This window comes from Strix uralensis, chromosome 6, assembly GCF_047716275.1.
Source record: "Strix uralensis isolate ZFMK-TIS-50842 chromosome 6, bStrUra1, whole genome shotgun sequence".
Lineage (NCBI taxonomy): Eukaryota > Metazoa > Chordata > Aves > Strigiformes > Strigidae > Strix > Strix uralensis.
Window position 1 is genome coordinate 34,303,997 of NC_133977.1, and position 26,198 is coordinate 34,330,194.

At 45.0% G+C, this 26,198-nt stretch overlaps 1 protein-coding gene across 3 annotated transcripts in view; it reads left to right on the forward strand.

The window, feature by feature from the left end:
* KALRN (kalirin RhoGEF kinase) overlaps positions 1-26,198 on the forward strand; it is a 526,142-nt gene that overhangs the window by 487,177 nt on the left and 12,767 nt on the right. For all 3 annotated transcript variants that reach the window (XM_074873623.1, XM_074873625.1, XM_074873624.1), the window contains 9 exons: positions 222-393; positions 4,773-5,011; positions 5,915-6,162; positions 9,403-9,526; positions 10,883-10,942; positions 21,165-21,192; positions 21,641-21,812; positions 23,956-24,077; positions 25,575-25,706. In XM_074873623.1, coding sequence (XP_074729724.1) covers positions 222-393; positions 4,773-5,011; positions 5,915-6,162; positions 9,403-9,526; positions 10,883-10,942; positions 21,165-21,192; positions 21,641-21,812; positions 23,956-24,077; positions 25,575-25,706 — 1,297 coding nt within the window. The remainder of the gene's footprint in view (positions 1-221; positions 394-4,772; positions 5,012-5,914; positions 6,163-9,402; positions 9,527-10,882; positions 10,943-21,164; positions 21,193-21,640; positions 21,813-23,955; positions 24,078-25,574; positions 25,707-26,198) is intronic.

Consider the following 26,198-nt stretch of genomic DNA (forward strand, 5'->3'; position numbering starts at 1 on the left):
GTGGATGTCTGGTACATCTGTCAGAGCTTTATTAAGCATCATATTTAAGCTTAAGATTTATCTGCCTAAATCTAGATGAGGCAGATTCTTCTGATTATGATCTGAGAGTCTGTTATTGGACTCAATTATTTTCAGGAACTTTTCACAACAATTTTATTCTGATTCTTGAGTAATGTTAACTCATGGTCCATGTAACACATGCTTACCTTGGCTTGTTTCAGATGAACTACCTTATCATTGAAGAAAACGTGGACAATGATCCCTGCAAGTTTGCCCTAATGAGCCGGGAAACATCAGAGAGAGTAATTTTACAGGCAGCTAATCCAGAAATTCAACAAGCTTGGGTACAGGACATCAACCAGGTCCTGGACACACAAAGAGATTTCCTAAATGGTATGTACATGGTCTTTGCTCTGTTTCCCAAACTGTGACCCTAAATGGGATTTAGAATCTTTGTGTCTTTGTTTCCTCTATGAGAAAAGCATTCGGTGACTTCTTTTCATAAGGTAAATCTCGAGGAGAAAACTAGACCCAGTCTGCCTGTCATTAAGCACTGGGTCAAGCCATATCCACAGAGTACATGGGAAAGAGTCCTCATAATTTACAGCTGATCTTTGAAAAGAGACCACCTCAGTGCCACTCTAGAGAAGTCTCTGTCTTGCATGCCAGGTCTGCCTGGTGGGAAGATGAAGGAGAAGGGCTGGGCAAGCCTGATCTGAACTGCTGTGTGGCCCTGGAGCCCACCCTGAGAAGCTGCTGGAGCCCCATCTTGCATTAAAGACTGCATGTCATTCTGGCCTGGCTCCATTAGCAGCATCTTGTGGACTGTTTTTGGCAGCCTACTGGCTCCCTGCTTAAATAGGTGGTGAGTCCCTGTGCAGTTGCCATGCATATATCAGTCAGGTTCATGTTCAGGTCTCAAGTCCCTCCATCAGTGATGTGCCTTTGGTGGTACATTTGTGCAAGATCCTTTGAAAATGCTGGGGTTTGCAGGGCTGTATCACCTGGTGCTTTCCATGCTACAGGGAGATTTTAAATCTAATCCTTTCCCAAGACCATGTTGAAGCCAGGTTGCTATTGTATCTACACAGTATCTCCCATTTACTCAGAGTAAGGCTTAACCCCAAGAACCTCCTGTTCAACGTCACCACGTGCTACAAGCTGAGGACATGAGGTGGGATGAAGGCTGCCTCACCATCCACCCCCTTACAGGCCCAAACTCTGTGGGGCAGCAGCTGCTTTCAACAAAAAAAAAAAAAAAAGAGAGGGCAAAGAAACATCTGGGCTTGTTTCTTCTAGGAACCATGGGAGCTGTGCATGAACAGGAGCCTTTCCAAAATGTCAGCTTTGCTTTAGGAATAGATTTGGGGTGGTTTGAAATAATATTTCAAATTAAAGCTGTGTTTCTAAAAAAAACCAGACAAACGCACATGATCAACAGAAGTGTGTATTTTGAAAATACAGAGGAATCAAATTCAATTAGCAATTTTAGCTTGTTCCTGCTCATGACTGGATGAGCGAAAGAAGAGGAACCAGGACTAGAGGAAAAATCTAAAGATAGTATCTCTTTTGTTTGTTTGGAAGCAACAAAGTGGGAATCATTACTTTGGATGCTTCCAAAATTGTTTTGCACTATTCATTTCGAAACAGCTTTTGTTATGGAGTTTATATTAGAAAGAGTTCTATATTTAAAAACTTATTACATGTTCAATAATGAATCTTATTTGCTTGAATCAAAATGTTTTGGCTTGGCACAATCCGTTAGCTTTTTTGATTTTCGAGTTTTGGTGTTTGGTTTTGTGGATTTTCTGTTGCAAAATCTGAAGAGGCTCTTTCAGTTCACATCAAAACAAAGGTTCCCTTTTCTTCAATGTGGAGGTTTTTAAAATTTTAATTTAGCTTAGTTTTACTTTTCATAAGTTAACTGGCAAAGGGTTACAGGCAAAAGCTGTTTGTGACAGTTCGAAAACTATGGCTGAGAAGGGAAATAGTGTTTCATCTGTGATTCCAAACTTGATATTGGGTTTTCGTGACTTGGAATAGAAATGGCCTCATACAACCACTGTAAAATGATTCTTTAAATACATTGGTGAAATGAGCAGTCTAAGTTCTCCAGTTTGATCAACTGGTACCAAAACTTGCTGGTTTTGTGTTGGTGCAGTTGGCTTTGAATGAGGGATTATTGGAATAAAAATAAGTTCCACTAATGTTTATCTACAGAAATTTTTTTTTAAACTTTATGAGAACTCCACAGACAGTACTGCAGGGGTTTTCTGTCTCTTCCACATCTTTCTCACTCATTGTTTTATTCACTCTTCATTGTATTATTCACTCTTATCCTCCCAGGACTTAGGCCCTGTAGCCCCTTTTTCTACTGAAGCATCTTCATAACCCCTATTTAGCCCATCTTCTGTGAGGCCAGCAAGGAATTTGATGGGTTAGGAACATAATTGTCAGTATCTCTAAACCTAGAAGTAAAAATAGATTTATATTAAAACACAGGCTTAAGGATTTACTTTAAACCTATAAATAAGATCCAAGAAAATGATATTGTATCCAGTAGAGCCTGTCCAGTCCAGAACAATTTAAGTGGCTTTTAGGATGTAATCTTATTGAGGCTGACTAATCTTTAAATACATTCTTTAGCTTTGCATTTCATTAAAGCGGATGTTTTCTGGCTTTAAAATCATATTAAATCCACACTGAGCCAATGCTGCATAAACTTAATAACAAAATATTCCCTGTGAATTCCTGCCCAAGCTGTCTCTGATTTTTTTCTTTTCAACAGGCAAGCCCTAAAGAGTACGGGGCTATATACAAAACATAGTATTTGCATCCACAGTTCATAAATGTAAAACTTGATGCAATTACACTGTAATATTCAAGCTTTTAATATTTTTCCTTGGAAAAGCAAAAGCTGCTAAGCTTGAAAAACAGACTGTGCACCAAATGATTGGCTATAGTGACTGTTCTTTTGTTGCTTTAAGAAGCAAGCCGTAAACAAAATATGTCACTGATGGATATATTTCATAAGGAAAATGCCATTTATCTGTACCTCTTCTTTAATCATGTTTTGTGGGGGGTTTTGAGAGAGAAAGAGAGAGCACGCAAGTACATGGACACTGATTTTTGCCAGAAGCTTGTAAGAACACTCACAGATGTTGAACAGGAGGCTGGAAGCCAGGCATCGCTGTGACAGTTAATGGTGGAATTAGTAGTCACAAGTGGACACTCATCTAAATGCCCTTTAAAAGCGCTGAGTAGGATAAATTGTTTTGAGATTGATTGAGAAGTATTCATTCAGATCTTACTGCTAAAGAGCTTGCAGCCTAATCTACTGTATGTACTAGAAGAATGTCACCATCACTGTCAAAATTGTCAAAGTTCTCCCCAACCTTCCTTCTCCTCTGTGGCTGATCTGCAGCAGGACCAAACCATTTTCAGCTGCAGTTGAGGTAAGCGAGTGAAACTGGTAGTCACTGTGGCATAAATACGAAGCACTTTTGTGACAAGGGTCACTGTGTAGGTTTTGGAGCCAAGTAATCGACCAGATTGCTACAGGTCTGTGTTTGTGTTCTTTTGAAGAAAATGGTGATCTGGCATTCTCTTTGATTTTTTTTTTTAGTCTCTTGTTCTTTAGTATTAAGTGATTTCTTGTTGGAGTAGTCCTGCTTTTCTCTGGAAGTGGAATGCTAGAGAGTATGCTGTGTGGTGCTGAGCCTTTCTGTTTTTCTTTCCTTTTCCTCTTGTTGGGAAAGACATTCCTTCTGTTGTGGTTCCCTGGCTGGGCTGATGCTGTGACATTATGTCCTCTGTCTGCCTCTTGCTAGACTAGTCTCTCTGCATTCCAGTAGGTTTAGTCTGGTGCAGTACTAACTGACTATAAATCATCCATTAAAGCCACATGACATGCAAAAAACTAAACCCATAGGTCTGGGGATGGTAGTCTGAGCCTAGCAAATCTGTTTCTTTCCCATTTACTGTGAGTCCCAGCCCTGATCCCTTCTCCTCCAAACATAACAAATTCTTTATTTCTTTACCATCTGGCATTTTTATCCTTCCTTTTCCCAGTGTAAGCTCTCTCCATGACTATGTAATGTACACTTTTACAAGCAGACTCTCTTTTAAGGCTTATGAAGCTGTTTAATGTTGCTTGCGAGTGTCTACTGGAGAGGTCTGGACTGCTGGGATTAATGTCTTTGTGCCCCCTATACTTCCTCACTTACTGGTCATTTCCAGCAGTTTGTTTGAACCAAAGTAGTTAATATAGAAAGCACATAGAGAGCTAAGTTGCAGTGCATCATGTCTGAAGAGTATTTAGTAGTCACATTGTCTTGGGAATATGCAAATGAGACATGGGTCTTGACCTGTGTTTTCTGGTGATAGCAAAATTGACTGTAAATGAGCTGTGCATCTCTTATTTGGGCTTTCATTTATTTTGACTACAGGATGCAATTAATTTGTGCAACTTCAAAGAAAATGAATGCAATTAATAAAAGCTATAAATGGCAACTATTTTAACCCACTGTGTTGGTTAGAGAAGCTGTTCTTCACAGTAGCATGAAGTGCTGTGTTCAGTTCACGTGCAGTACAATGTAACATGCTTGTGTCCTGTCTAGCCATGAACGTGCCATGTGCTTCCATGGGTGGCATCTCCTGCCCGTTTGGTTTGCAACTTACGTGTCTGTTCCGATTGAATCACCCCACACACTCTCTGCAGCCCTTTGCAACATCATTGAAAGCATATAGCTAATTCTTGTCCTCTTTTGCAGCGCTACAGTCTCCCATAGAGTACCAACGCAAAGAAAGTAGCTCAGCAGTGCTGAGGCCCCAGACCGGTAGGGTCCCTCAGCCCAACAGCAGACCCTATTCTTCTGTTCCAGTAGGGTCTGAGAAGCCTTTGAAGGCTACAAGCCGTAACCCATCTCTCCCACCCCTGAAGATATCTACCTCCAATGGCAGCACAGGGTATGAACACTCACAGCCCGGAGACAAGTATGAACAAAGCAAGGTACTGAACTCATCTGATAAAACATGATCTCATAGCCCATTTCATATACCACAGATGATCTGTGAATATAGCTTTAATTATCAGCTAACCAGGTGAACAGGAATCAACATACTGAAGCAATGGTATAAAATGTGATTTAGGTTTAAACTGAGACTGTGAAAGCTCTGGCACCCAGATGGGTGGTACTTTGGCTGGGAAGTGGAGACAGAGCCTGACCCTGGAGCCTGGAACGCTGATCCCCGTGTTTTTTGGGGCACTGTTTGCAGACCTGGTGAACTGAATATCCATTTGCAGTACTGGCAGCAGCAATATTCAGGCTTCTCTAATATCCATTAATAACCCATTCCTGAAGAGGTCTACTCTGATGGTGTAGAAGAGTTTAGACTTTTTCCCACGTAACAGCTCGCAGGGTGCCAGCTGAAGGGTGTAATCTGGGTGCATGTGCACTGCACACAAACCACCAAAGAGTCAGTAACGATCAGCGGTGTTTGGACCCTGCTGCTGGCTGTGGTTGACCAAAGCCACTTTCCAATATGACCTACATTTAAGATCATGAGATGTGTGAGTATTCATTCGGCTTCTAACGTTGAGCTTTCATTGATCCTTCCCCCCATTTGGCTCAGCCCAGATCGTTCATCTGTAACACCATACAAATGAGAACATGGTTGAGGCACCATCGCTAGCAGCTGTGAAATCTAATGTGAAATAGGAGGCTGGTTTGTATCAGATCACTGCCGCCTTTCAGATCCTTAAAATCCTTTTCTACCAATGTGAACTTTAAGAGTTTTGTATCCTTTTCCCTGGTACAATTAGGCTGGAAATGAAGTAGTGGGATTGCTGCTGGAAAAGACAGGTTCCTCAGTGCTGCCCGCTCACCGGTTTCTGTTGTGTCCCTTTTCGCAGACTGATTTGGGAGGGTGCAATGGGACCTCTTCCATGGTGGTGGTTAAAGATTACTATGCACTGAAGGAAGATGAGATCTGTGTGAATCAAGGAGAGGTGGTTCAGATCCTTGCTATCAACCAGCAGAACATGTTCCTGGTGTACCAGCCTGCAAACGACCACTCTCCAGCCGCTGAAGGATGGATCCCTGGCAATATCTTGGCTCCCCTCACTAAATCCACTACAGATAATACCGACGGAAGCATCAAGTAAGTGCCATGTTGGCTTCGCTGGGAGCTTTGAGGAAAAAAATAAAATAAAAATAAACAAACCCAAATGGTAGGGAATTCCTGCTGATTTTTATCTACAGTGCCATTGGAACAAGCTGAGTGGTCAATCCGCAGCATCGGGCAGCCATGGTGGATGGCTCGGGTTTTGCTTATTTTCATTTGGTGGGGTTTTGTTTATGCTTTGGAGAGAAATAAAACCATAGACGGTTAAAGATATGTTTTACGTTATGCCATTTTACACCAACATGGATCTGCTTGGACTGGACTTATATTTATGTTGTATTAAGTTACTAATCTATATATTGGTTATAACAGCATCTAGCAAAAAAAAAAAAAAAAAAAAACACAAAAAAATCCAGGCCCTGTGTTGGACAGAGCTTCGCTTCTCAAGGAGGAGAGATTTTGTTGTCTATGGCAATTTTCTTGTACAGCTTGTATCTTTTTTTTATTTTATTTTCATTTGGTTTGGGTTTTTTTCTGTTCGCAGTAACTTTTGTAATATATTTTTTGGTTTGCAAGACCCCCATCCAAGTACATTCCTGTATAAAGTATTTTGCACTATTTAAAAAAAAAAAAGAAAAGAAACAAACTCATATCGATGAAGTCAGGTTGTGCAATATAATGGATAGTCGCAATGTTCATCATTGTACCTGTAATGTAACTAATTTTAAATGTACTATTTTAAATATGTAAAATAAATTTTCACCATGAGCATGTTTTAATGAGGTAAAAGAATTAGTTTGACCCTTTTTTGGTTTGGTTTTTTTTTTGTTTGTTTATAACATTTTGTTGCTTATTTAACAAATGTGTGGATATATATATTTTTCTTTTCTGATTTTTAGAAATTTGTCAGTCTGAAATGACTAATGCAAGAAAGTGGGTTTTTGGTATTAAATACAGAAGGTACAACCCTCTTTTCAGTAATACCTGTTGATTTCTTTTAACATTTAAAATGACTAGATAGTAATGCATGATGTATGCTACAAATTGTGTTACCTTACATGAGTACCTCAAGGCACAGAATCGAACACAAGGAAACATTTTGTGACAGATTCACTAAAAATAATAATTTGATCTCTGCTGCAGTTTCAGTTAAGAGAAATGATGACTTTACCTGTCAGTCAGTAATGAATGCTACTATGAATTGCATGTTAAGCCAAAGGAATTGCTTAGCACGTCTCTTGCACATCTGCCGCGGCCATTCCCGGGTTCCTCTCTAACCACAATATGCAACCATGTGCCCTTAGATTCATCCATGGCACCAGGCTGCTGGGGAAAACTCTGATTTCATGGCAGCTGTACAGTCAAATTCTGCGTCAAATTATGTAGTCGGATGAATTGTGGCCAGGAAGGCGTAACAAAATTGAAAGACACATGCATTGCACTTCTCTCTTTCTCACTGCAGTGAGATTTAAGGTTGTAAATCATGTTTTCGTACTCAAACAGCTAAAACAACCCTGAAACCAAAAAGATGCTTGAATAATAGAAGTCTTACGGGTAAAAAATGACCTGGAGCTGGTGTTGTGTTCAGCCCTGTCTAGTCTGCCAGATCATATTGACTAATTAGTATAAGTAATAAAACTGTTTCTTCTGTTGACAATTACTGTACACAAAATATGTGGTCAATCCAGTAGCATTGGTATCATGTATTATTCACTGATAGGTCAGGGAGTCCATCAGCCACGTCCTTGACTCTTACCATATCTTGAAGAAAAATGTAACAGTCCTGAAGTGTTGGATAACTTCCCCCGCTCTGCACATCTAATTTGGACCTCCTTCAGAAACGGCCAAATATCAGACAGCACTTGCTGTCTGGCTGAGACGTGCAGGGTGCTCTGGTGCTCCTTGTGCTCAAACACGACTGCCTGTGCCAGCTGTTCGCAGTGGAGATACTAATCCTGGTTGCAAAAACAGTCAATATGACCCAATTCAGTCTTGTGTTCAGTGGCAGCCAGCTGCTGGGGGGCCATTAGTTTACTTTTTTTTTACTTTGAGCTATTGTACAGCTCCCATCAGGTGCTGAAGTATAACCAAAAAACGCTTAGGAATCAGACGCAGTGTTCATGGGGGAGCGTCAGCTGTGTGGGGCACCCTTTGAGTCCTACCTTGCTAACATACTGCGTTTTATTGGCATCGCAGGTGATCGTTGGATTACATGCAACTTACTTTGTAAAATGTATCAAGGTACTGTAGACATGACATGTGCCAAACATTGGGCTTAAACATGCAAATCAAATTTGCATGACTTAAAGGTGGGCAGATGCTTTGAACCTGGATCCCAGCTCATCACACTGCTGTTTTGAGAGCTTTCTGCTTTGGACAACATACCCCTTCCCAAATCCCACCCCCCACCCCCCACCTGTCCACTATTTAAACCAAAAGAAATCCATATTAAGAACTGGTTTGTTTTTTTCTTAATTTTTTATGTCTGCTTTGATATGCAATTTCTGTTGTCAACACAGCATTGCTCTTACAAAGGGTGACATGGTCTATTATTATTTTTTTCCAAGAGTAGGGTCATAGGAGCAGTAATGAGGGGTGAAAAATGTACTGGAAATCGTGACTGCTGTGATGCTTGCCAAAAACCGTGGACCGACTGATGTCCTCTCTAACCGGATTGGCAAAATCAAATGGGAAATTCTTGGTCTTGAGAGGCACAACAGATCTTGTCATTCTAGAAATTACTTATCTCTTGGAAAGTCCATGATGTAGCTCCTGTTTGTTGAGCTACTCATGTTCTGAGCAACATGTAGGGAGAAACACCTTGAATTTCTTAAATTTTATTTGCTCTACTGAGTAATCTATTAAGACGATTCCCATGTATTTACATTTGTTTCACTGCTTTTAACCAACAAGACTGAGGACCAAATTGATGTTTTAACTGTAGCAAAAATAAAATAAATTTCTATTTGTGACAATGCGACAAAGTCCCTGAAACCAGATGACCAAGTTCTCAGTTGCCTGCTTCCATCATGGACATTATTTTTCCTGCTCCATGCATTTAAGCAGCAAGTGTGGCACAACATCTGCTTCGCAGATCTGTTTGGTTTGATTTTTAACTTCAACTCTCATTGCTCAGATTGAGATAGGCATATTGCTGGTGGCTTTCACCTTCTAGGGAATTGCAGTAATCGCAAATGTGGATGCTGGTTCCCCTTTCCAAATCCTTCCTTCCTGCTATGATTTGCCATTTGATTGCTGCATTTTTTGGTACAACAGGAAGTCATGTTCATGGCATACCCTGCGCATGAGAAAGCGGGCGGAAAAGGAGAGCAGTGGCAAAAATGAAGCCAATGGGCCACGTAAATCCAAGGATATTCTGGGGAACAAAGTCTCTGTTAAAGTGAGTAAGGCCATCTGAAAGCTGTGTGCTGCTCTCCTGCTTCCCATCCTTTTCACCCCCTATAGCATCCTCTCCTGAGAGAGGGAGGGGGCGGCAATTTTGGGTTTGTTTTTTGGTGGGTTTTTTTGTTTGTTTTTTCCACTTTAGCTATCTTTTTTTTCTTTTTTTGTAGTATCTATTTTAGCAGGATTTTTGCATGCAAGATAAAATGCAGCCTTTGTTTTTCATTTTCTTTTTCCTGGCATCCCACATGGAAGTAAGTAATCTTCATTAAATAAACAACTATATGTATGGTTAAATAACTGTTCTTAAAATTGAGACAATAGTGATTTACTGACCTCTGACCTAGCCCAATCTGCAGCTCCATCAGAGCCGCTGCAGTGGTGAGAAAGCCCCTGGGTGAACCAACGGCCTTACTGAAGTTGATGAGTTCTCTTTAGGCCAATATTTGACCACATCTTAAGATAAGGGGTTCTCAACCTTGAGATGCTTCAGATTTTTGGTCTGGGGAGATGGTCTCAATGACCTTTTTCTTTCTATATTACCAGACCAGGCAGAGATACTGACTCTGTCTTGCCAGGAGAGGGTCTCGTGTGTGTCTGTGTGTGTGTGTGTCTGTGTCTGTGTCTGTCTCTCTCTCTCTGAGATCTCCCAGTATGGAAAAGGTTGAGAACTGTGGGGTTAAGCTCCATCTTCTGCTCTGGGTGCCTGACTACTGTGCTCCAATTCAGAGGACCCATCCCTATAAACCGACCATGAGGCCTGCTCAGGACTAATGTGGGGCTTTCCCTCCTAACAGAGGCAAGCAAACACTCGTTGTGATTTTGACACAACCAAAGCCCAGCCTTGATTTAGGAAAGCACTTGAGCATGTCCTCTGGATCCACCCCTCTCCAGGAGAGCCCATGATTAAGTGTTTTCCTTTGCAGAGGCTTTCCGTCTTGTAAGCCTAGTGAAATAGCCATGGCATGTGCAAAGGGAGGAACCCTGCCACTGCAACCCGGGCACCCCTCGCACCCCCTGCGCAGCCACCCTGCAGCCAGCTGGGGAAGGACTGGGCCCGAGGGCGGCTGTTGCTCCAGCATGGTGGCCACAGTTCTTCCTCCTGTTGCTTCCTCGCTGTTTTTACTACCCAAACGACTTGCAGAATCACTGCCTCTTCTTTGGCAAAAGCATGTCTTTGCCTTTGCTTCCCCTGTTTTGTTGTTGGTTTGGTTTTTGTTCGGTTTTTTAGAGCACTTTCTGTACTGTTACCCATTTCCATGCTGCTCACAACTCCTGTGCTGCTCTGCCCTGTCTAACCAATTTCTCTTCTAATCTCTTGTTCTCTTTCTTCCTCTTCACGCTGCCAAACAAGGAGACAAACAGCTCAGAGGAATCAGAGTGTGATGACCTTGACCCCAATACTAGCATGGAGGTAGAGACAATCATCCTTGTGATTATTCTTTTGTTTCCAAGAACATGTGCCTGTTTTGAAATGCCTTTGCTGAAAGGGGAGCTGGTGGGTCTGTATCGCTCATGGACATATGTGCCAGTTAAATGTGAGTCACACAAAGCACCAATTCTGGTTTTGCCAAGCGTTGAACTGGAATTTGGGTTGCTGTTGTGGTGGGAGCAGTGGAGGAAGCTGAGGAACAAGATACTGCTGAGCTGGAGGCTCACATAGCCACCCTCAGTAGCTGTTTCCCACCTGGCACCTCAATCAGTGAAACAATAATGCATGCATGTCAACTGCCAATAAATGTAGCAACTTTCTATATTAAAAACACCCCTTATCCTGGCAATACGTGGGGAGCTGCTAGTCAGGCTTGTGTTACAAATCACTGGAGCAAATGTTGGTGCACCACGATGAGTGCTTTAAATTATCTAGAAGATAAGACAAAGTTTCTTTTTTTCTCCTAGCAGAGTGGGAAATTGCATTTCTGTAAAGGTACTGAAGGAGAATGGTAAAACTGTCTACATGAATGTACCCATATCACAGACAAGGCTGATGCAGATAGGGGGACGCAAATTATGATACGTTACACTACTCTTTTTCCAGTGTGAAGCCACTAGTTCTAGTGCAGTGACCGGGACACGCCTTGTTGAGAGAGCTTAAAATCATAAAGAGTTATATATCTGGTTCTCCTCAACATCTTGCAGAACCCATTTTTTTCTGTGTATAGTGACAACACCAAGCATTTATATACCTTGTACCAAGGCTGAAAGAGCCTCCTACTGAAACAGGCCAGGGCAAGGTTCAGAGAGACATAAGTGATTTTGTAGAGATGACAGGGCAGGCCATTGGAGGACAGGGTTCTCTGTGTTCTAGGAGATCTCCAGGATGTTGTTAGCCAGGCTGCACTATAAATATCCTGCAAAAGAAAGCTGATCTTCCTCCTGGAGGGAAAAAAAAAAAAGGGGGAGAAGTGTATCAAGATGTACCACCTCAGCTTTTAACCTGAAGGCTCTCTCTTATTTTAATTGTTTTGGCACAAATAAACCCATCTTTGAGACGGCGATGTGTACTAAAGGAAAGCTTTTGACCCAGCTGACATCCTGGAGATTGGATGGTCCTTATCGCTAAAGTTGCATTATTCTCAGGAGTGTGTTTGCATTTAAGAGCATTTTACCAGTCACAGGTAACAACTAGAAGTATATGTATTTGTTACAAGGCAGTGCCCAGTTATTTCACGTGAGTCCATGTAAGCTTTAGATCACTGAAAATTGCCCTCTGGAGTAAAAGGTGGCTGAGATACAGGTGTATTGTACAGAGCTAGGTAAGAATCACCATTCTTTTTGCAGAGGATTTCTGTGTTTTGACTTTTCTCAACAGCAGGAAAATGGTATGTTTTAAAATTGTCAGTGGAAGGTATCTGAGTTCTTACACTGGTGGCATTTCTTGTTATTCCCAGCATACTCCACATGGATCTTTTTTGATTGATTTGGGTTTTTTACCATGGTCCAGTCTACTGATCTTGCCTGCCTCTCTGAAGTTCAGGAGATAAAAGCCTTTCTATTTAAACCAAAAGACACTAATGTGAAGTCTTAGCTATGGTATTGAATCTGCTATTGGGGGAGTAACTACATGCCTAATATGTGACTTGATTTCACTCAGAAACTCCCTCCTGCATCTCCCAGGTCACTTACTGGAGGTGACTGTGCCTGTGCTGCACTGCAGTCCCCAGGAGCCACGATGTTCCCTGTGGCTTGGAAAGCTCAAGTCTGCTTCTGACTTGGGGCTGAGCAAATGTTTAAAATGGCAAATAAATAAGAGTGCAGTTGTGGTGATGACTTACTAAGGTCACACTGCTCTGCAAGGAGCAGCATGGCCCTCACTTTGTTCTGTTACACCTGCAGCCTGGAGTGAGTGTGGTCAGATTGTTGGTCCGGCTAAGAAATATTGGGGGGGAGGGATTGCTGGTACCCAATATAAACTAAACAAAATTATCGAGGGAGCAGAATAAGGGAGGGCTATAAAACGCTCATGAATCCATAGAGGAGGCCATGGGGAAGTCTAGTCTGTAAAGGTCTGGCTTATTCACTACTGGAAACCACAGTTGTTCTCCCTTTCCCTTCATTTTGAGTGTTTTGATGCTCCTTTTCAAACATGTTATGAGAAATGAACTATATTAAGGCCTTGGGAGCTAAAGTCTTTTTCTCATTAAAACAGAGGCAAGGCAAGGTACTTCCACCACCAGAGCCTGGTACAGGGCTTCAACAGTCTTTTACGCTTTGTGTCCTAGGCTTAAACAATTGTTAAACAGCTGTGCCACCCCTCCACCTCAACCTGACCGTGCAGTGAAAATCAGCATCTCGCCTGGTTTTCCTTTCCCTACTCCGCATGGTACCTCCCAGTGGAGCCACTGGTGAGCTCCCAGGGGAGCTGGAGACAGCGTGAGTGGCTGCCCGAGGAGGGGGATCACCTTCTCCTCACACCTGGCTCAGCTCGTGATGGATTTTATAGACACTGGGAGTGCTGGTAGGAGAGCTGTGTCCTGGCCAACAACTCTCAGAGGTGCATGAGGCCCTACCTGTGTCATTAAGGTGGAGTCGTCTGTACCTGTTATTGCAGCCAGGTAATAACAGGGCAAGTCACCTGGCTTCTCTTAGAGGACTGTCACCCCTGACGTCCCTCTTCCTCCCACCATGCATGAGAACGTGCACCCAGTGCTGGAACAGAGAGCAGTTTCTACATGCAAAGCAGACATATTAATTACTTGGAAATGTCAGTGCAATTTACCTCCAGCCTACTCACTGCGCAACAAGTCGGTAAGCTGGTTGTAGTACCCATGAAGTCCCACAGCTACTGTGGTCTTTCAGATCTACCTTTGCTTGCTATTCATAAAATACTACATATGTATTCAGTAGATTCCAGATTTCTGAAGCACTTTGCCTTTGTTTCAAGGGGAAACATAGACAGAAAGAAATGTGGAGAACATATATAGAGAACAGGAAACTCAAATTCTGGGTGACTGTTTAAAAGAGCTAAAATGCTATTACTATGGTTTTGCCCCCACAGGGACATGCTGGCCCTGGAGAACTTTCCATTCATTGTAACTTTGATTAGAAAGAGTATCTCTTGGTGGATGTTTCTTTTTTTTATTAATATGTAATGAAAGCCATTAAGGATGGAAATGAAATTTCCCCCCCCCCCCCTAGTTTTCTGCTTTTTGCTGTTGTTTCACAAAACAGAAGGTGCAAACTCACCTGTTAGGCACGTGAGTGTAGGAGCAGGCACTTAAGGAGCATGTCTAGCCACGGGAGGGATAGGAGTAACCTATATTTAAGAAAGATTGGAGACTCCCTTTCCACATGTCTGTAGGTAATTGCACAGGGACAGGCGACTCCACTTCTGGGAAGAAGGTGTATGCCCTTGTGAATCAGTAAATACCATCCACACCCAAGTCTGAGGTCCTGGACAGTGACGCAACTAATTGTCCTACGATTCTGTGTCGTAACGTCTCATGGGGTTTTGATATTGCTAAAGGGGTCATAAGTCAACTGTGCAGATCCCATCAGGCTACCTCTCTTGTCTGAGTGAGTGTCCTTACAGCAGTCAGAAGACCTGACTGACCTAAATGTCACTAAATTTATCAGCAGCTCTTCCAGGCTTTGGGGTGGACCTCACATGTAGGGATCTGACACGGCTCCAGACGTCTTGTTTTGCACAGCATGACTCCAACTGCAGTGCCTTACAAGCAACCCTGACCAACACACAACTGTCACTGTCTAGTGTTTGTTCCAGTTTCTTAGCTGTGCAAAGGAGAGATGACCCCGAGTCAGTGGAAGTGCCATCATTAGATTAGTGAGCTGGGCTGTTGCCAAGGTACGTAAATTGGGCTTCATAATCCCTTTTTTTCAGTTATGACATTTCAGCATGCTAAGAACTACTCAGAGACACTTAAGATAAGCACTAGGAAACATCCTGTAGGGAAGAATATCGTGTTAACACCCCCACAGTCCAAGTGGTTGAGTAAGTAATGGTTTGGTGGATACAGCATTGGCTCCAAGTCAACACTCAGCTCAGGCCAAGAATTCCCAAGTGCTTTAGGCAAATGCCTTCACCCCCTGCCTTGAGTTGTACATCTCCAGAGCAGATCTAACATACTCTTTTGGTGAGATCTTGTACAATACTGGTAAGAAAGCCTTTCCTGGCCTGTTATCACAGTATGAACACGTACAATCCTGAGAACCTCCCATGTTTCCCTGGGGTGGCCTCCATGGCTGACACTGCTGTCCTGCTGCCCTGAGTGGCCAGGGATTGCTGAGACTGACCAGAAGGGTGGCTCATTAGGTGTGACATAGCCTGAGGTGGCAGCGCAGGCACGGTGGTTTAGCTTTTGGAAAAGGAAGGAGTGACCTATTTTATCTGCAAGGAAGGGGTAGAGTGCTACAACACAGTGCCTGGAGTACAAGAGACATCCCACAGCTACAGCCGTTGAAGCACACCAGCCATTAGGGCCTCATAGCAGGAGCGTGATGAGGGCAAGAGGACTTCATCAGTTATTATTCTCCCATTTTAAATTATATTTTCCCTTTGGCAGCATCTCTCCATGCGTAGCAGGATCCTTATTTGCTCCTTTTATCAAGAAATTTGTCTTGTTAATTTGTTTCTTCTTTGGGGGAGGGGAGGCTGGTGACACTGTGAGCTTGTCTCCTCAAAAGTCTTAAAGTAAATGTTGACCAAGTCAGAGACGGATTGATAGATCTTTTCCTACAAATTAGTTGGCTTAATTCCTCTGTAACCCATTTAATCTTTTTCTGAAAATCGGTTTGGGTTTTTTTTGAGTGATGGAGCAAGGAACATGCTGCTGACTCTGCTACCAGCATGTGCAAATGCGTCAATATTTTATTTTAACTCAGTGAACAAGAAGTGCCATGAATTGTTTACAAAATGCTGAGCTGCTTGTCTCGGAGTAAACATGCCCTCTACTGTTTAGATAAAGCACAGATCTTATTACAGAGGGCTTGGTTTGCAGCCTAGCCTTATGCATTGGGGGAAAAAGTATTCTGACTCCTGTTTTCAATGCAATTCCTTAAAATAGGACTTAAATGTGGCATTGGAAAAATCTGGGCGTCCACGGGGCCCTTCTGTGCATTGCATGTGTCTGGGCTAGGCTCAAGCCTCTTCCAGGGAGGTGGGTTAGGCACGGCGAGGACTGCAGTGGAGAAGCAAACCCTGGCCAGGGCGAGAAGCCCTCACAGGCAGCCGAGCTGCGCTTTCAGGGCGTTTCAGGACTGGCCGCTGGCATTGCAGAATGGTTTTTTGCTCTCCACCAGATACAGCATGTGTGCACAAATGAAAGATAAGCTCTTGCTAGGAATTAGGGCAGTCGGAGTCACTTTGCCAGTGGAGTCACTGCCGCAGATGCCTTTCTATCTTTATAACATGAGTTTAACAAACCAGGAAAAAAGTGGCCCAGTACTGCAAAATGCTGAGTTGCTGGATGCAGCACCTATGCTGCTTTTCTAAAGCCTGACCTTACACTAAGTTACACTTAAGTCACTTAGATCTAAGTCCCTTAGATCCCTGCAGGTCCCCAAAGGCATTCAAGTATGCACTTCATGTGCCTTTCTTGGTTTGAGCCCTGAAACAGCACAGGCTGGAGGGGGAAGAAGCAAGGTCTATTTCTGGCTTTTTTATTGAATAATGCTGACCCATCCTCCCACTTCTTTATCTCACCCCCCGCTCCCTCCCTCCAGCTCCCTGTCTGCCTGGTCAGTGTTAGACCCCACATCACTTGAGCAGAGGCCGTTTGGTCTGCCTTTGTCACCTTGTGTGGGGTTCTCATTTTCAGCCATCATTGTACGGGAAACAGAAATGCTCCTGGCTGCAGAGGGAGCGTTACAAGTTTTCACCTACCCTGGATCAAGCTACAGGTATTTCATCCAATGGAAAAAATAAATCTATCTCGTTTCAACTATATTTATGTTCCTAGAAAAAAGAGCCAGCTGTGTTACCTGAGGACTGTCTGCATTGCCAACTGAGTTTCATCCCTTAGGCTTTGTGTTTGCCTGGTGTGGGCTGATGCTGAAGGTGGTGTGAGAAGTTTTTATGTTGGGCGGTTCCATCCCCATGAGTTTGTTCGCTTGCAGACCAGACAGGCAGCCACAGTGGTGCAGGTGGTGGTTGCTGGGATTTCTTCAGGGAGCCCTTGTCAGCATGAGACCCCGGGCTGCCTTCCCCTGCTCGTGGCTGCGGATGCTTGGCTGAGGGCTGGGCTGTGAGATCCTCGTTCAAACAGGGGTTTCAGGGCTGAGCCTTGTGCTGCTTTTCAGAGAGAAGAAAAGTAAAACTCTGCAAAAGCCATATAACCAGAAGTGGTTTTTTTTCCACCTGGTAATCTCAAAGCAGTGCAGAGCATTCCCTGAGGGAGTGCTGCGCAGAACCCAGGACTCCTGCATCACCACAGCAAACACCACCCGCTGCCCTTCGGCTTGTGTGGGAGCTCCCTAGGGTGAGCAGGGGCTTTTAGAGGAGGAAAACATGTTGGAGAGGGCAGTCTGTCACCTCCTTTTCTCTGAGGGAGAAGTCCCTTGGATTTGGAGCCCACCGTGTTTCCCGGGCGAGCATCTCTGGCAGCATCATGTGCCATGGGTGCAGTGTACTGGCCCCTGAGCCTCGGTGGCTGTGGGGTAGCTGCACCCCCCTGCCCGTATTCCCCGTTTCAGTGCACAGCACCTCACCAGGCTCGCCAGCAGCCCGCCCCGGGCCCCTCGCTGGCAGGGATTTCTACTCTTCAGAGCAACGCGGCTTGGCTTTCATCTCTGTGTAAAAGCCCTGAGAAAGAGGAAGAGAATTGGGAAGAGTTACTTGCACGGATTTTAACAGCTTTTCCAGCTTTTTGCACACACCATCATTTTCAAGAAGCTCTGGGAGGTGCTTGGCAAGTCCATCCATAAGGGAAGCCAGCCCCAGCACCGGCAGGAGGCTGTGCGGACAAGCGGTACGTGAGTTCCCGTCCTCCGAGGGCAGTGGGGCCACACTCTGGAGCCCTCCTCCCCACCCATGGGGATTAAAAACCTATTTGGCAAATGAAGAAATCATCTCCAAAGGTCTTGCACCTAATCTAGAAGGACTCTGTGGAGTCTGTCGTGTCCTGCCATCTGCCCATAGCCTGGAAACCTGGCCGGCCTGCAGAGAGAGACAGCGAACCCCCGGGGCCTGGGAGCGGACGTGTGAGCCAGTGGAGCTGCCTTCTGGTCACAGATCTGGCTGTGAACCTTTGCTTTCCTATTTCTGCCCTTCCCACCCCATCATTTGACCCCCACCTTCAAAGTAGACCTAATCCCGTTCTCTAATTAGTGATGTATTAAATCACTTTGATAGCACTTAAACATTCTTGGGCAAACAAGCTTTTATTTTTGTCTACGCTTACAGCAAGCAAAAGCTGCAACGTGGATGTGGGGGTGTTGTTAGGTTAACATTTTATTAATTAACAGATGAGGTTTTAGCAAAGGAAATGTAAATTTTAGCCATAAACTCTTTCTAGCAGCGGTAATGTTCTTTCTGATATTCCCATGGTGAAGCAAGGGAAAAAAACATTGGTAAGACAATTATTATAAATGACTGTGCCTTGGAAGTCATTAGAAATGTAGCATTATTTATTTATAGCTATATCCATTACATTCATCATTGTAGCTGCATCTTCTGATGAATCCTTTGGAGTTATAAAATTAATATAAAGCTTTAGGAGCATTTCTTTCTCCTGATCTCTAATCCTACAAGGATAGAAATCAGTGAATAATAAAGGAGTTTACTGCATGCTGCAGGGAAGGAAGGGGAGAGCTTTGGAGGATAGATGTGTATTCCAGCTAAGCCAAAAACTACAAAAATGAAGATGTATGTGCAAATGAGCTGATGCCTGGGGTTACTCAGCTGATAAGTGGATGGTCTCACTGAGTACAAAGTAATGGTTATCCACAGAACAGCGTTTTCTTCCTTTGCTGTGTTGTGTGAGTGATACAACCTAATCACAAAGATCCATCTTTCCTTTTCCACATGCACAGGTTGGAGAGAAAATGTTCTTCTTCATCCAGTGCCCTCTTGTGCCCCAATTTCTTCCTGCCTATGGGACTGAGGGGGCCGTATGTGGGTCCTGGACCCTGTGGAGCAGCAATTGCTGCCTCTGAGCCCCTCACCCTCTCGGAGGTTCCCGGGGTGGCTGGCCAGAGGTCCATGTCCTGGTGTCGGACCCAGCTGCACCCTTCAGATGGGGCTTTGTGCTTCCCCAGTGAAACCAGGGCCAGGAGGTGCAGCCAGGAGGAGAAGGACCTGACGTGGGACCCAAAGAGCCTGGCTGGCTCCCTCACCCACTCAGGCTCCTGCCTGCCGAGCCGAGCCGTGCTGTCCCATTGCAGGGTGGAACGCTCTCCTTCGCCCTCCCCACCGCAGAGGTGTCTCCAGCATGGCTTTAAAAAATAAGAAGACCTAATTATAGTAATAGTGCTGAAAGAGTCCTCTCCAGGGATATAGGCAGAGGTTGGCTCCTCCCAGGATGCTGGGAATGGAACATCTGAAATCTCAGCACTCTTGGGAGCATGTGAGAGCCCAAACCATCACACTTTTGCCCAGCAAGTACAGACCTTTAGGACTGACTGGCGACGTGGTAGGGACGGAAACCTGCTTTGTCCACAGGCAGCAGCCCCTACTCATTTCTGGAGTGCAGAGTATAAAGCACTGGTTGTTTCAGCTGGTACCATGAACGCTGTGTTCTCTGTCGATGTGTCCTGAAGGATCAGATTCTGTTTATTGCTAGGACGAAGGATAGTCTCAGTCTCAGACAGCGAGGAATTTTGATGTAAGGTATGTTTCTATGGGGAAAAAATGAACCTTTGTAAGTGGTGCATCCATGTTATGACTGGTTCATTTGGGCTTTCTGATGGTGATGGGGAAAGCAGACCCTGAGGTCTCAGTGCTGGTACCAGAGGTTTGCCTGGGGCTATGAAGAAGGGCTGTGAAACCAAAATGAACCTGAATATGCTTGAGTGCCTCTTTGAATGGCACCCTGAGCCATTCACCTTGGAAAACTATTTATAAAGCCAAAATATAAATATAAATCTTGAAGATGTACCTACATTATTTTGAAGGGTTATTGCTTCTGCTTCATGGCCTGGTTTCTGAGCCTCTGCAAAAACTCCCATCAGCTTTGGCAGGCTACGAATTAGGTCGCTGCTTCATTGGCATCTTCCAGAATAGCTCTGAAATAGATAGTAACAAAGATATTTAAGGCAACATAAACCACACTTGGTGTTTATGGTGCTTGATATCAAATTATTAGTTTGAATTTGGATAACAAGGCCTTATGAGATTATTAAAACATTTAATGAGGCTAAACCCTCTATACTCTTGTACACCACTGTGAAGTTAGGGCTGATGCTGCATGTAAGAACTTAATGGTGTTGTCTTTGCTTTTCCCAACTTTGCTTTCAGGGTTACATGAGCTAATTGGCATATATAGGCCATGGAGTAGCTTTTCAAGTCTTTGCTAACTTGATCGATTAACTAGTTAGATAAAATAACTCTCAGTTACTCAAACCAAGTTTCAAGTTAGAAAGTTCCAAGCAGTCCAATGAAATGAGTGAAATTTTACTTATTGTGATAGACCAAGAATTGTTGCAGGACTGATACTTGCCAACGGGCAAAAAGAAGGCAGTATTTCTGTTTTAGTGCTTTACTTTTTTTTCCTGAAGCTAAGCAGAAGTTAAAAGATGTCTCTCCAAAGCTGGTTAGTGGCCAGAGTGCTGGTGAGATGCCTCAGGTGTGTGGTGACTGCAGACGCTGTGTGACGTGGGTCTGGAGCCGGGCACAGGGGGGCACAAACCACCTCCAGGAAGATGAGTTAATGGCTTGGGCATTATCACCCAAGCAAAGAGAAAGCACGTTCACCCTCCTCAGCCTTAGCGTTGTGCCTGTTACCTGTGATGCTGTATCAGAGTTCAAGAAGCCGTAGCTTTCATTTACTTCCCCAGCTGTGCCTGGGCTTGTTCTGTTGTTGCTAGGGCTTGCTGTGTCAGCCGGTTGTTAGAGGTTGCTTGTAGCCACTGGTCAGTGCTTCTGCGGTTCTGCTCAGGTTCACCACGGTACCTTGTGAAACCAGATGTCTCTTTGTCACTGTTTAGAAAAATAAATGCTTTTATTTCTTTGTATTTTACAGATAATCAACCCCAATTTCATTCAAGAAGGTGAGTTAAAGAACAGCTGTGCACTGACTGGCACGGAGGGGCAAGTCAGCAGCTGGGATTTACTCCGGTGCAACAGCATGCTCTGCACTGGCAGCGTCTACAGCAAAGGCAGCTCCCTGCTGCTCAGTCCCCAGGAAAAGTGGTCTTCCTGCTGGCTGCTCAGCTCAGACTGCCCGGGGCCACAGGCGAGGCTGAACCCCCCAACTCTGCCTTCACAAAGTCTCACCCTCCTGCCAGAGCACAGGGCTGGGGGACAGACAGTCCCTGCTACCTCCTTCTCTGAGCTGTCGACAGCTGGTTTTTGGTGAAGGGGGAGTTCTGGTAACCCAGCTGTTTGGGACCCAGATCCCGTAGTTGGTTCTATAATGTCTTCTCTAGATTTGTATGGAGAACATCCTCGTCTGTAGATTAAAAGGTGTCGTGTGTGTCCCCCCATGTTTTTTTACAGTGGCTCCAGAGTTTCTTGTGCCATTAGTGGACATCACCTGCCTGCTTGGCGACACAGTGATGCTGCAGTGCAAAGTCTGCGGGCGGCCCAAACCAACTATAACCTGGAAAGGACCGGATCAAAACATTCTTGACAATGACAACAGCACGGCCACTTACACGGTGTCATCCTGGTACGGTCCTGCCTATGGATCCCAACATAGCTGGTCATCATGGTCGCGTTGCCCTCAAATATGGCACCAGCCAGGCTGTAAGACTCATTAGAAATGCAGTTAATCAAGTCTGGCATGGTGTATCGGCACATCGCTGCACCACACGTCCACTAGAAAGGGTCAAATTTTGGGGTTTGGGTAGCTTTATCATTTCCTGAGCTGACACAGGATATATCCACAAAGTGTGTTTGCTGCTGGCAGACGTGAGCTTGCTCCTACTGACCTCCTCAGCCAGCTGCAAGCCAGAAACCAGAATGTTTCCGACATATTAGTTTGGCTAATACTGCCTCTGTGTTGCTGGGGCTTCTCTGCTTGAGTTTGATGCCATGTTCACCTTTGGTAGGAACAGGAGTCGAGCAGAGCAAGCCCTCACCGGCTTGCAATACCCATATCATTGGGTGTTTTCTCATCTCATGGGCAGAGGTGGTAACTCCTGCAATTTTCCTGAGCATTTCCTCAGCTCTTCCTAAAAGAGCCTACATGTGCTTCTGGGAAGGCTACATCTGGCTGTGCTTGGACAGAAGGATGCTTGTCATAATGTTCCCGGGCTGGCTAGTGGGGAGGAAAACCAACTTTACATCGAGCGTTGGGGAGATCCAAAAAGATCTGGAGTTGAATTCAGGTCAGGTGACAGCATGCTGCTGGATGCTCATCTGCAGCTTATATAAGCAATTTGGGCCAAACTGCAGTGGAAATCTCTGGGAGGCAATCTTTCATGCGAACTTTTCAGCACTTCTGGCTCAGGCTGAGATGAATCCAGGGAGTACAAAGTCACTGAAAGTGAAAAGTGAACATCAAGAGAGAAAGGATTTTACATGTTCAATAAGAAAAATTACATCTGATCAAGAGCTTCCTTCAGAGACCGTTGTGCAGCAGCCCCAGAGCACCCAAAATTGTCTTTTTAGCCATTACTCAGTAGATCGCTAGTGCTTTATCTTCAGCTGGGGGTTGGGATAGGGGCATATTTCTGTACAGGCTTCTGTTTTCCATCACAGTTTTTCGCCTGTGCATTGGCTCCCTGTGCACTATCAGCACTTGCATTTTCTTGTTACTCGTATTTGTTTCTCATTGAAGACACTGCCTGCCAAGGAGAGGCCCAGGAGATCAGTGGCTTTCTTACAAATCTTCCTGGCATCAGTGTCCAGATTGTGGGGGAGAGGGGATATTTCAGTCCTGTTTTAAACCAGCATAGTCAGACCAGCAAAAGCTGCAGCATCCCAGGCAGTTATACTGGCAACCATGTCCTTCTGCAGTTTCCAATAGATTACACATTCAAGAACTAGTCTACTTTTGCCATCAAGGGAATTTACTGTCTCCAGTACAGCTATAGCTGTTACACAAGCAAAATCCTTTAATTCAGGACAACTCCATTAAATTGCATATTGAAGATGGCAACGGGCAAACCAAAGTGACTATGTACAGACCTGCTATATATTCACTAGACTCAGTACAGCTGTTTATTTTCTCAGATTGGCCCAAAGCGTCTCTCACGATGTCAGTGCTGACATTCTCTATCCCTCGCTGTTGTGAGATGTCCAGCCTTCCGACCGGGGGCCTGGCAGCCACATTAGATCAATTGCACATGCTCCAAGGGTCTGAATCTCCCCAGAAGTGTCAGGCACCCTGCGCTGTGTGACTGCCTTCTGCATCTGTGGGAAGCCCAATTTGTCTGGTGTGTGTTGGAGTTAACTGTAGAGGCATAGCAGCTCAGCATCTCCTGAGACAGGAAAGATGTGTCTGGGGAAATTTTTACTGATATATGGAGCCTAAGCATCCAGCTCTGGACAGGCACAGCAAATGTTCAGTCCTGGACTTTGCTTGCTGCTTGAGTGATCCTTCCCCATCTCCTCCGAGGCCATAGCACACAAGCAGATTTGCCTGGCAGGCAATCTGGACCATTCTGCTTGAAGGTTTCGTTAAGGGCCTAATCCTGACATATGAAGAGGGTGCACTTGGGTACCGGGTTGCTGGGGAGGATGTTCCTTCAAACAAGTTAACAGGATTTGTGTGCATGTGTGTTTGTAATGAGGCAGGACAGGAACTGGTATAAAAAGCATTAGCAAGTGAAGCAGCGCTTTGTAATGGGGGCTTCCTGCATCCACAGTGACTCCGGGGAGCTCACCTTGAAGATCTGCAACCTGATGCCTCAGGACAGCGGCATTTACACCTGTGTGGCAACCAATGAACACGGAACTGCATCAACCTCTGCAACCATCAAAGTTCAAGGTAGCACATCTGACCTTAACACTCAGGGTTTCTCCTGGATGGGGTCCCTGGGAGGGGGCTGGGAGCACACAGGAATAGCTGGTGAAAGGCAGCCAGACATGGAGCTGTGCCAGGTGAATTGAGACATTAAAATCATACAACCATTCCTCAGCCAAGACTCCCACTGATGGCTGAAGGCATTGCAGACTCTTTGCGCTCGATTAAGTCATCTAATCATAAGCATCACATCTGGGAAATGAAAATGCATTGGCACTGGTTCAGCTCCTGCATCCTGCTCGCTTCGTTGCTTCCCAGGGGCTGGGTAAGGTTGGCCGGGGGAAGCTGAGCTCCCTTGGGCTGCCGAGCCCCTGGGGGGTGATGCCCCGGCTGCCCACAGGGAGCTCTGTAGGCGACCCAGTGACACTGATTTTCTGCCTCCCCTTCTCTGTGGGGGACAGAGGAGGCGAGAGAAAGATTTGGCTTGGGAGAACTGTTCTGCAGGGATTCAGCTCAGAGACATGCCTCCGAGCCTGAATTCTCAGCACTGTAATTAGTGACCCATCTGATTGTAATGAATATGAAATGATGAGTTGATGCTCATGACCTCCAGCTCTGGGAAGGGATCTGTTAGCATGAGAGATGAGGGGTGCCTGCTGCGCTGGAGGGGATGGCACAGAGACGAATGTCGGACTGGTGACTTACAGATGCAGGAGTGTCACAAGCATTTAGAAGTCGATTTGTTTGGTCTCACAAACTGCCCTAGAGATATAATTTCCCCAATTTATCCAAGCAAGTTAGTGGCTGCACTAACTACTCCTGTGCTGAAGGGAGCCCTGAGCAAAGCACAGAAGAATTACTGGTCATTTGTCAGTCTGCTGCCACACATACCAAGTGCCATACACACAGAAGCACTCTGAATGCCTTGCTTGCGTCATTTTTGGACACTTCAGTGGTAACTGTGTCCCCACCTTCAGAACCTCACTCGCTGCCTGGTGAATGCCATGGGAATATTTGCTTTCCTCAGTTCCATGGGCTATGCATCAGGTCTTGAGCTGGAGCAAAAATTAGCAGCAGCAGGTGGCAGGTAAAGAGGCTCTGCCTTTAGAGCAGCTGAGCTCAGACAGATCCTCTGCACCCAAGGGGCGATTCTGCTGGCTGGTCTCACAGGGAGCTCTCTGGGGTGTCGTGGTGTAGCTGACCACCAGCTGTGAGCAAGAAGAGATTCCCCATATGCTGTAGTACTGTGAGACCATGCTGAGGCAGCGGCGATTGCAAGCAGCATGGTTCTCTCCTAGCTGCTCGTATGGAAGTATCAGACCCACGGTGGTGGGTGAACGGGACCATGACATTGCCTTTCCTCTGGTGGTGCTGGTAACCCAGCGTAAACCAGAGCGCTCCCTCTGCAAGGCACAGCTGCCCCATAGTGACCTGATGTTCCTGGTACACATGATCTTCAGCATAAAACAGTAGCACTTGTTGATGTGATGCTGGACTTGGTGCTTGTTTTCTCTTCCCGAGGTGTCCCAGCTGCCCCAAACCGCCCCATTGCTCAAGAGAGAAGCTGCACCTCTGTGATCCTACGCTGGCTACCCCCATCCAGTACAGGCAATTGCACCATTTCAGGCTACACCGTGGAGTACAGAGAAGAAGGTAAGTGGTTTGAGCTGTGCTTGCTGGCTGGGAGAACGAGAACAAAGTGTCCTTTATGGCACAACACGTGCTAAACTAAAACATATCCATCACTAAGGCATCCCTTCATCATCTGCATTCTACCACCACGGTATCCATCCTTTTTGGTGGGTGTTTCCCAGGAATGCAAAAACAAAGCAGCCCCATTATTTCTTTGATCTGGATAGAGCTGCAGATCCCTGCATACTTTTCAAGCTCAGCTCTGAAATCCCTTTTCTTAAATCCAACCATCCTTTTCTCCTGAAGAATTAAATAGATATTAAATGCACCCTTTTCCCAATATGCACAGGCATGTGCTCTTGAAAAGGGCATTTGAAATTATTTGCACACCTTTTTGCATTCTTCCTGCAAAGATGTGAGGGGCCCTGGGCAGTAAACCTTGCCTTAGGTATGTGTCCTCTGGTTTTTCCCCATCATCCTTCAAAAAATCCTACCTCATGTATGTGCAAACTT